Source organism: Sinohyriopsis cumingii, chromosome 11, assembly GCF_028554795.1.
Source record: "Sinohyriopsis cumingii isolate HCF-2022 chromosome 11, ASM2855479v2, whole genome shotgun sequence".
In the NCBI taxonomy this organism is placed as follows: domain Eukaryota; kingdom Metazoa; phylum Mollusca; class Bivalvia; order Unionida; family Unionidae; genus Sinohyriopsis; species Sinohyriopsis cumingii.
The window spans coordinates 10,898,917-10,911,225 of record NC_142971.1 but is presented as its reverse complement, the minus strand read 5'-3'; the positions used below and the strand labels follow the sequence as shown (position 1 = coordinate 10,911,225).

General features: G+C 34.9%; 1 protein-coding gene across 1 annotated transcript in view; it reads right to left on the bottom strand.

Annotated features, from left to right (window-relative positions):
• Positions 1-6,186, bottom strand: part of LOC149787607 (uncharacterized) — a 58,006-nt gene extending 51,820 nt beyond the window's left edge. Inside the window, exon 1 of the mRNA XM_089973771.1 lies at positions 5,486-6,186. Within this exon, the coding sequence (XP_089829897.1) occupies positions 5,486-5,918 (433 nt within the window). The 5' untranslated portion in view covers positions 5,919-6,186. The remainder of the gene's footprint in view (positions 1-5,485) is intronic.
• Between the last annotated feature and the right edge of the window lie 6,123 nt (positions 6,187-12,309).

Genomic DNA, 12,309 nt, shown 5'->3' with positions numbered 1-12,309 from the left:
TTTTATCAAAAAAAGGAAATATACATGCATACAATAACAATGTGAAAAAAAATACAATGTGTTGAATCAAATATCTAGTTCTGATACCATATACGACGTGGTTCCTGCAATGTCAATCTAGAATGAAGAACACACAGCATCTTGTGAGCAAGCTGTCATTATTCCTTGCATAAATGACTTACTGATACCTAGATATAAAATAATTTTGATAGCAAGTGTATCTGACCCCTGCACACAAAGTAACCCCAAGTCCCTGAAGAAACTGAAACCATAAGTAAAAGGTTATGGCATAGAGATTTGAAGAAGAACAAACAAAATGGATAATGTAACACCATTAGAAATTAATTATTGTAGAGGCCAGGCCACAACTGTGGTTAAAAAACACTGCTACAGGCAAATTTTCTCTGGTGTTTGGCACACGTTCGATCACATCAACATCCTTAAAAAAGATGATCTGTGCTTGTTTTTCACATAACATACCAAGGACAAGATGAGTTGCACATGGAGTTGTCATACTGAAAATTCTTCACTCTAAAGGAGGATGTATGCACATCAAACAGTTGGTGCATTTTTTTCTGAACAAAACAGAAAGCTAAACAATAGCTAGGTGTATGCTATTGCTGCTATTAAATGAAGTCACTAACTAAATGTACTACTTCAATCATGTTGCAATGCATCTTATGGTTCTGAAAACTCAGTTTCTGATAAGGAGCATCAGCTAGACTTTTTTAACACTTTTCCAGCCCCAAGTCTTATGTACTTCATAACTTATCTTCCCTAGCCATGGTTCTGATAACCCTATCTACACCTTGGCAGATCGAATAGATATACTGGTGATTTGTCCAAGCAACATCTACTGGATTTCATTAGTTGCCTCCCTTAGTATGTAATGCCAACTAACCAACAGCGTAATGTAATGTACATCGGAATAAAACAGTGGGGGCAATTGGCCTAAAAAGGATACTTTGTAAGTTTAACATCAAAAGTATGACTATGTACCAGAGGGAAGCCATTACAAGTGTATTTGAGTGAAAGGTTTTGTGTAAACAGGGATCGGCACTGTAAAATTGCTTACTTATCAATCCATTCAAGTTGTGTGCTCGCCTTGTCTCTGTCACATATGAATAGTGTGCAAATTCGAACAACTTAATTTTGATGGGATGCGGTGAAATTCACAGACACGAAGCACAAATGTCTGCTCATTACATCAAGGTGTAGATAAGGTTATTGGAACCTTGGCTAGCGAAAATGTTCATAGCTTTAAAAAATAAGCTGCCATGAACACCATCATCAACCAGTATTTGCCAAACAAAATCATCATCTATAGTAAAAGTCATACAGGTAATGAATGTGCATTTACTCATCTTAAATTAAATATAAATTATTGTTTCAAAATTTAATTATAATTTTATTTAACCAAAGCCTATTCAGTCCTGATTATTATATGATCTGCACCATAACTGTCATCAAGAAACTTCCAGATTAAAAACATCTATCACTATGGACTTTTACAATGGTGGCCGGGTACTAAACTGGGTATTGAAAAGAGCACATCAAGTCAAATTGTCATAATGTAGGGTAGTACGAATTTGTTTTTCAACATGCATAGCTTTCAATGTGACATCACAACATGTGACAGTCAATCCAGATTGTACGGGATCACATCTTGGTGGATCACACCTTGGTGTTAAATAAATTTAATTTAATTGTTTGTTAGTTTTCAATTTTTTTTATTTCATTGCATGCTATTGTAATGTAACATTGTATGCAGGACTTGACCTTGTCCAAAAGTGAGTTCATTTCTGCTTGATCTGATTGTCTTTTAAAAAAACAACATTATGTCAACAACCAATAACTAATACATAGGTAAATTATTCTCCATGTGTATGAGCTTAATATCAGGATTATTATTCAGGTAAACAAAAAGGAGTAAATAGGTTTATTTAGGTCACATTTTTGGAATTTCCTATGTGAATTTTACAGGTTATTGGGTTGCAAAAAAACAAGGTTCATTAGATCAATCTAAAAGGTTATGTTCCTTTAGGTAATGTTTTTTTTACAGAAAATGCTAAATGTGATCTGATGTCAAGTAGAGAACTATACAGTCTTGTGATTGTGAGGACTTGGTCAGGCGTGCTTTAAAAACTAGCACTTTAAAGTTGTATTATGTTGTGACCAGTTTGGGGTGAATTTTATTTTCTTCAAATTACTGAATTTAAGTAATTATTTTCCTGGAAATACAAATGTGCTCAGATGAAATTCTTGGAAAAAGACATTCACTGTAATTTATAATATATTCAAACCTGGAATTATATTACTGTGATTCAACAAAAGACTGTTGATGCATCGAAAGTCCACAAGCTATAACAGAAACGTCATTGCCTTCAGTTTTGGATTTCTTCAGGACTTGTACTGAGTTTTATTCAGGATTTTATATTACCAGGACTTGTGTCTGTAATTCTTGGATTATTTTGGGATTTAATTCACAATACTGTAAGCTCTTTTTTTCTCATTTTTACTTTGTTTTCTAGGAAAATGAATTATTTGTTAAATATTACAAGGCCTGTTATCTTTCACTCCTTTCTTATTTTAAGAGCAAAGACTCAATACATAGGGTTGATCTTGTCTAAAAATGTCCAGATACTTTACCACTGATTTTGCCACATGTACTTCGCAGAACATTTAAATCATGACCATCCAAAGGAATATGGATGGATGAGGATCCAAAATAAAGTAAATAACTGCCTTTTAAGGTATGTAAAATCAAATTCTAAAAATTACACCCATTACTAAAATAATCGGTGTTGAAAACCCACATGACCTGTATGACTTACTTTAAAAAAATGAACAGTGCTGGAATTCAGATATTTTGGGTTTTCTAGGTAGCCTTTATTTTAAAACACTCATATGTAAAGCTTCCTTGATGCATGGTTCAAACTATCATAGAATGCTTCAACCATGATCCAATGTGCCAATTAAACTAAGTGAAGTGAAAAAGTATGCATTCCTTAATTACGATGTCATGCGAAAGGGGCACTATATCTAATTACTTCCTGTTGAATGTGATAATGGTGGAATTGCTAGGATCAAACCATACCTCAAATCATCACACAACATAAAACAAATCAGTGGAAAGTAACATTTTCCTTCGTATTTTATTTTTAAGCAAAATTTTTCAAATTCTATGACTTTCAGTGACTTATGTGAACTATCATTTACTTTTTTCAAAGGTCTAGAATTGAGGTGTTCATTTCTCAATGACTTTCAATGAGCTTAAATGATTGTGCAGACCCTGACTAGTGTTACAGCAGGGTTCAGCACACCTATCTAGCCTACAAAGGTTTCTAAAACTCCTCTATGTGGTGTAGGAAAAGTTGTAATGCTGATCCAACTTATCAAATTCTGCCTTTCAGTATTTTAAAGAATTGGGGCAAGAGGAAAATAGCAAAACCTTTTTCAGCATGAGGAGCAACCATATAACTAGCTACAAAGTTTCAGGCAAAACCTAATAGTGGTGAAGGAGAATAAGTTATGGACAGTTGGATACAGATGGATGGACTGATGTACAAAGGGTAATATGACAAAGTTTGGTGATGACAATGCCAAGATATTAAGGAAACATTTTAGACTGTTTAAAGCTAAATGATGAATTCTTTTCCAACCATATATAACATAAATGTTTCACTTAGCAATAAATATCATTACTGAAATCAATGCAGGACTCTTCCTACCTCATGTGTGCTATGGGAGCAAGACATTTCAATCCCAGCCATGGGACAATTCAACCCCAATTCATGCATTTTTAAAACAATAATTAGCACACTGTTAATAGTTATTCCCACTAATCATGTATTCATTGATGTCTGCAATTAAAGAAGATAGACATACTGCTAAAGTCACCCCGAAAAAGATGTAAGCAGATAATTATAATGAAAGTCACTTTTATTAAATTAATGAATGCATGCTACTTTGAATAAAAGAAGTCAAAAGTACCACACTGTAAATTTATATAAAACGGCCAAAAAAATTCATTCAATACCAATTTTTATTATAAGCTTTAATAAAAGTGTCAGTCATACTTATGTGTAAAATTTGCATGAATTTATGTTATAGTTTACAGATGGAAGATGAACTGCCACATGGACTCAAAAATCATTGATCAGTGGACTTGTGATGAGCATGAAATCATTGCAGAGGACTTTGTGATAGCTGTCGAAGTGTTTATCAGCTGGGAATTTAAATGCATAAATCTGTGTAAAGCATTTCTCTATAATACTCTATGCTTTACAGTAATATATTGATTACCAATATAAAAAAAAGTGTGTCTTTATCTTTTCTATCTTAAACTCGTTTCCTTAGAAGTTGGGATTTCGTTCCTTAGATTAATAAACAGTATTTGATTACATGGGGTCTTTTATACATCTTGTATACTATAGCTAGTATGTCTATTTAACTGGGTTATATTGATTTGATTTTTTTAAAAAGTGATAGTCCCTATAGTACTAGAACTGCAAGATATTTTTCCTTTGTTTACTTATACATAATGAATGAACTTAATTGTTCTTTAACCATTAACATTACTGATGCTTAGCTCCAGTTTAAATCCTCCCAATATGCATTCAGAGACATGCATCTATTGTGTGTAAAATTTGAATGGCTAAATCAGTTCTCCGTGTGTGTGTGATTTGGATTTTTAACAATTTTTCAGTCATATCGCTACGATGCCTGCAGTGTGGCAGTTAATAGTGATGCCAAGCCATGCGGCATCATGTCGCAGACATGTAGCATGATGTCCCACCCAGTCATATTATCCTGACACCAGGCTGACCAGTCCTAACACTAACCTCTTAATAATGAGTGCCAAGCAAGGCAGCTGTTTGCACCATTTTTGTAAGTCTTTGGTATGACTCAGCCGGGGACCAAACCCACAACTTCCTGCATCCAAGGCGGACGCTCTAACCACTAGGCCACCGGAGCAGTCACTGACCCAGTTGTCTTTGTTATATTTGGTTGATCTCATTTATAAGAGAAAAGGTCACTGACCATGTTGTACTACATAAACACAATGATTTAATCTTGGGTCAAAATTGTCTTGGGGTCAAAATATCCAGGCTGACTTGACTTTGCGGTTGAAATGTCAGAGAGCCATGTTCTATTGCCGAACATTTGTGACTCAATTCCCTGCACTATGTACGTTGCTAGAAGTTATGATCTGACACTGGTTTATTATAGACCAAAGGGCTATTTAAATGTTAATTAAAACACAACAGCATTCTGAAGAATACCTATACTGTAAAAAATAGTCTAATTTTTTGCCATTGGAACAACACCAATCTTTAATGGAAAAAAGTTTGATTCATGATTCAGCTGACATTCCCTAATGAGTGATTCCTTACTACCACATGCAATCTATCATTCTTTTTATTATTATTTTATACTGTTAGATCACAAAGAACATGTCTTTACCACATCTTCCTTTGATTACCTGGAAAGTTTGGAATCACAACTCTGTAGCCTAACTTGGCAAACGGTTCGAGCACATCAATTAAGTCACCATGTGTTCCTGGGGTGTCATGAATACCCAATATTGTCGGCTGTCTAGGATTGTGATGTCCCGCCGGATGCGAGTCCAGGTAACCAACATCAAACAATACACCTTCAGGAACATCTTCCCAGAGGCCTACACTGGTCAATACTACTATATAGCGCTCCTGGAGTAAAGAAGATGAGAGATCTCCAGGTTTTAGTTTAATATGAGTTGTTGAATAACATCTTATTCCTGTGAACGACCGTATTATCTTAGGACAAACTGTCAGACTTGCATTCAAGTTTGTAACAGATCTACATTCCGTTATTAATCTGAACACACCTCTACAACTTATATATCGTGGAAAAAGTGAAGTCTGCAATATGATCATTTTGCTAACTAGTATCGTTCAGATAAATATTAATTAGATCTATCAAATGATTGAGGCTACATTATGCAAAATGTCTCATTTTGTTTGAACTGCATGCTTTCATTGTCGCACCCATAGTGTTGTTCTTGTCGATTCTGGTCCCTCTGGTACTTCGTCAGAGCACCTTATTTAATATAGTTTGAAGCTCGAGGTATAATAAGCAACTCATTTCTGGCGATCACCCTCGAACGATCAGCCTTAGCTAGATTTGTCTCGCGAGTTCTCGTATTGGCTGCGGGACCGATCATTCTAGCTTAGTAATCTGTATGGATAAGAAGCTTCTTTTGAGGTAACTAATATGTATAATGCACGGCCGAACGTACTAAGGAAACGGAAGAATAAGAAGAAGAATGCATTTGTAACAATGAGTAAAAATTTACAACTGTCCAAACATGATACAACAAGAAACAAATATTGAATTACCACTTAACATTACTTTTTTGTTGTAACTTTACATCAGTATCAGTATGTATCATGATATCACTTTTCTTTAAATTTAATTAGTAAACTAATATAATTAAATGACATTAATAATTAATATGCTGACATATCAAGAATGCTGACTTTAAAAAAGCTATATTCAAAAATCAAATTTAAAATTATTTACAATGAACTTGAAATTAAATATTTACATTCATTTAAACTTGCACAATTTTAATAATTTTAAATTGTAGACTGAAAATAAAATAAGTTGACTTACTGGTTTGCGATTTGTCTCACAAGATACCATTCAATGATAACAAAAGAGTAAGTATTAACACTGTCGCAGAATAAAAAACCGAGTGGGTCTTTGGACTAAATGAATAAGACAAACACAATGTGAGAAAGATGGAAATTTATGAATGAATTAATACAGATAAATATATGATGTAAAAATACAATGATTCTCTCACGCTCTCAACATACGATTTACTCAAATCACTCTACACAACATTCATGCATCGAAAATAAACCAAACATATTAAATCAAAATGAAGTACAGATCCAAGAAACCTCATGGACTGCACATACGCCTCAAACAGTATTTTACAAAATAAGAGATTCACATAATCTCGAACATAAATTCTATTAAGATTCAAACTAATCTTAAGAACACAACTAAGATTCAAAATAATCTTATGAACATAACGAAGATTCAAAATAATCTTATGAACATAACGAAGATTCAAAATAATCTTATGAATATAAAAAAAAAAAATGCAATGGAACAACAAGTGATCCAAACGTATGCTTCTAGACCCCTTGTACAGTCGCACGATTCCTTGGGTTGGCCCACACTCTTATCGACCGCTCGTACCCTTTATGAATCCACCACGAGTACAGTCATACGTTACACGTACAGACAGCATACAGCACCTTTTTAAATTTGCTACGTCTACGTCCGTGGCACAGACATACGTACATACATACATACGTATCGACAGCACGTAGCATTAAATGTTCTGGAAACTCCAGATAGCTCTAAGCAACTTTAGTCGGCTTCGGACAGCTTCAGACCCCTCTAGTCATATTCACAGTCACATTGACAATCACACTTCATAGACACAATCACAGCGACAGTCACAATCAGCTACAATAACAGTCAGCTACAATAACAGTCAGAATCAGCTTCAAACACAGCTACAAACACAGTCAGCTACCATAACAGTCAGCTACAATAAAACCAAATTGGACATAATAATAATTTCTGTATAATCTCTAGATATTTGATAATACTTTAAATCTGCGTTGTAATAAATACATTATTACGCGATAAGACATTACAAATCGAATAAGCTTCGCATATAAAATAAAAATGTAAATTGTAACACTTCCCCCTATGGCTGGAGAACAATGGAGAGCGTACACTCCTTGACGTGATCCAAAAACGACCAGTGTGGTTTTAGAAATTGGTCTTACTTAAATCCATAGGAGAGCGAGTACAAGTCAGGGTAGAATACCCGTGCATATCATGTTAGTCATGTTACCTCGTCAAAAGTAATCTCTATGGCTAGGTACATGTTAATACAGTCGCTTACCTGGAAAAACACATACACCCTAGATAACGTTGTACGCATGTACAACGAGAAATAGTCGAATTGTTTTAAGACAAAACCAAGTTATTTCTTTGCCTAATTCTGTGACAAACACTGCATTGCTCATTAATAAGTCCTAACACAATATTTATTATTTTGTACATGGTGAGGAAGCTGTAATTGAAAGGTTGCATGAAGAAACAACATGGGAACTTCATAAAGTGCAAACATGTAACATGTATAATTAAGGTGAGTGAAGACATTTGTATAATCTTTATTATCACTTGTTTATAAATCAAATTATCATGCTTTAAACAGGAAACAATTATTCCTCTTTTTAATCCACTTTAATTGAATTTGTTTGCCTTTGATGTCAGGACAAGTAGGATCAATTAGGAAAGGAATAATTAAAATCACTTATTATGATTAAATACCCTTAATGTATTTGTAGTATAAATTATATATTTTTAATGAAATTATGTTATTATTATTAATTAATTAATTAATTAATTAATTAATTAATTAATTAATTAATTAAAACATATGAGATTAGTTAGGATTGGATTAATTAAATGTGGAATGAATTGCCCACTGAACTTAGACACAAAGACACAGTGATCACATCCAAGAGGGCTCTCAAAACTCACTTATTTCGACTGCAAGAACAAACTTAAAGACCTAATAATGTTTCCTACCTTAAATATTCTCAGCATGTGTTTTTAATGTTTTCTAATTTCATGGTGTTTAGCAGCAGGAAGGGCGAACAGACCAATGGTCGAAAAACGTCCAAACGTCGAAAATAAGCCCCCTACAAATGATCGAAAAATAAAAAGCGTCGACACTTTACTGAGAAAATCTCTCCGGAATTTTTCTAATTAATATTACTCCATTGTCGTTGGTGATTTTTTCTAGTTTATTATGCACGCTGTTTACGCAATTACGTCTTAATTGAGGTCGCGCCGTCCCTGCTGCTGTAATTAAAAAATTGTTATATCAAATAATGGTCCATCCAGAATCTCACACAGCTAGATTAGCCTGAGAGAGACTTGAAGCAATTAAGAAATTTCTCCCTGTTAGAGACTCATTTAGAGAAAACTTACGAGCGCAGCGGGAAGCACGAACTGAATTCGCAGAAGGTGCGGAACAGTTACTTAAACCCGTCACAAAAGTTACTGAAAGAGTTGCAACAGCTACTGAAGAACTTCTTCCATCAGAAAAACAAACCGCTGCGTAGACTGAAAAAATATCAGCGAGAACTAAGAAAACAAAAAGGATTTTACGAGATCTTCCAACTGACATAGCCAGGGAAATAACTGCAGCTCAGACCCAACCACAACCACAATATGTTGATAAAGAAGAACCTAAAGGGGGAATTGCCTTTACGGAATAAAATACTGATGATGGTATACAGACAATAAAGAGATTTATATTAAAGACTAATGAGAACATGATTGATTTTGGTGTATTCGCTGCTTCAAGTTATAAACACAGACTTCGTTTTTTAAAACCTGAGCATGTTAAAAATGTTAATTATGATACATGGATCAATTGGGTTTATAAAATAAACCAGGGTATTGATCGGATATATAAAGATGATATTTATGATTCTTTTATGGAGGGAGCAACATCATATAAAAGAACTGAACAGAAAAAAACAAGAAGAGAAAAAGCAAAAACAAAAAAGGCAGGAACAACAACCTCTTCCACCTGAGCAAGATCCATATCAACTTCCTCCACCTCTACAACAAACAAAACAAACTCCACCACCGCAGCAACAGAAAAAATCATAGATTCCTCAACGATAGAGAAAAAAAAAAAACAACCTCCTCGATCACAATCTCCAGAAGAAGAATTTCATTATGCACCTAGTGCTACTGGTAGTGGTTTCGGAGGTAATATTATTTGTCCTGATAATATTCTCAATGACGTACAACGGTTAGAAGTTCTTATAGGAGGAAAACGAGCCGGAAATAATTAATGAAGCAGCTGATATTTGCCAGCGATTATTTCGCGGCGGCATCATGGATATCGGTGTTTACCGAGAACTTATCGATGAATTTGTTGATGATTAGTCACCATGATTAGATAAATTATAAATAAGATAAGATGATCATACAGAATAATTATCGTAGACCTGTAATGGTCAGAGTAGTGAACTCACGACTACCAGTCTACGGGGTAACTTACGGAGATGGGCTTGGCGATGTTATTCAGGGATTATTTAGAAGATTAGCCCCAAAAGTAGCACCTGTTGCAAAACAATTATCGATGAAAGCTATCGATGTTGTTCGTGAAAAAGCTCCTGGTGCAATTATCAATGTTGCTGGTAAGGCGTTCTCGGCGATCAAAGATAGACTAGCACGATTAATACCACGAAAACGACAACCAGTAAAATTACCAAGTACTGAAGTGATGCCCGCAGATGTCAGTAAAATAATAAATCAAGCTGCAAATCAAAAAACTAGCAGAACTAGCAGATCAGGGACTCGGTGAATCGGAAAATAATATCTCAAGTTTAATATCAGGAAGTGGAATTTCCCGAACGCGGTAATCAACGTGTTAGACGAAAATAATTACAATAAAATGTTAAAGCGCATGTCCGACACAGCATTTGACATGGAAGCACCTGTCCTTAAAGATGAGTCTGTACGTGATTATCAGTTTTATTCTTATGACGCACGATTACCAGATCAACGTGGAAGAATTGAACTACAAGTTCATGATACAAGTAGATACTTTCTACCCGCTGCGGCTTTTATTGAGGTAGAAGGTACAATTGTAAAAACGGATGATACTAATTACGGAGATGCAGTAAAAGTTGGTTGTGTCAACAATGGTATTATGGCATTATTTGATAGCGCCACATGTATGATTGATGAAAAAAATATTGAATCGATTCAGAAAGATGTCGACGTTGCTACAACAATAATAGGATTAGCAAGATATTCTGATGATTATACAAGATCAGCAGGTCCCACGATGATGTTTGTAAAAGATAATACTGGTCACCCTGAAAGCGAACCGTATAATATAAGACGACCAAGAAATTTTGCCGGAAACGCTGATGCTGATGATGCCAGTAGTTCATGGTGCTAACCCAAATTTCAACTTGGGATTTGCAACGCGTAAAAATATGTTGCTAGGAGCCAATAGAAGTTTTTCATGTACAACTCCACTATCACATATTTTTGGATTTTGTAGGAATGTTATTTTTGGAGGAAGACACACGGTTGTTTATGTAAGAAAGGGTGATGATAACGATGCTCTGTGGAGACCTGCTGGTGATGCTGGTAAAGTAGTATTAACAAAATTTTCCTTGTTGATGCCGGTAATGACTCCAACGATCGCAGAAGAAGAGCGATTACTTTCTTTCATGGACACAGGTGGTAAATCCCTGTTGTCATGGTTAACAACAAGCACGGATAGTATACAAAGTAACACTAACGGTCAGTTTACATGGCATATAGCATCACAACAAGGTGTTTCTGCACCGAGGCATATTTTTATTGCGTTTCAGAATTATGATCGTTTAAATAATCAAGAACATACTCATATGATATTTGACAAACTAGGTATCACAGATATTTCTTTACGGATAAACGGACAACAAGAACCAACAGAAAATATACAACTTAATTATGAACAAAATCATATAGGACGTGTATATCATCGTTTGATGTCATTCATGGGACGTGATCAAAATGTGGATACCGGTTTGCAAATATCACAACATGATTTTAGAACTTTGTATCCTATCTATTACTTTTCGCTGGAGCATCTTGATCTATCAAAACAACCTGTCGTTGATATACATCTTAAAGCAACATTAAATACAGGTGGTGGTGTTGTGTTGATTATAGAGTAATCGCGGTCATACTCAGCGATAAAGCCATGTTACTTGAAGGTGGTAGCGGACGAATGAGAGTCGTTGATGCACCAGTGGAAAATCTTTAATCATTATTTGGAGCGTGGTAAGTATTTATCATAAAATGTCGTACAATCATGTTAATGTCACTCTGACTCCTGGTCAGGTAAAAAAAAACTTCAATCAAAAAACGCCAACAAATGCGGAACAAAAATATCACTAAAGCGAGATCAGATTTCTAGTGGCGGTCCAAACAAATTATCGTTGACAAATAATCAGATTAAACATCTCAATAAAACCCTAGAATCAAAAACCGGAGTTCAATTTCATCTTTCTCCGAGCGCTATTAAAGATATGATTAAAACAGGTGGTATAATTCCACTTCTTGCAGCAATACCGGCGTTAATAGCTGCTGCTGCTCCAGCCGTAGCAAAAGCGGTGCTGTTGGAACCGCTGATGGAATGGCGCTGAA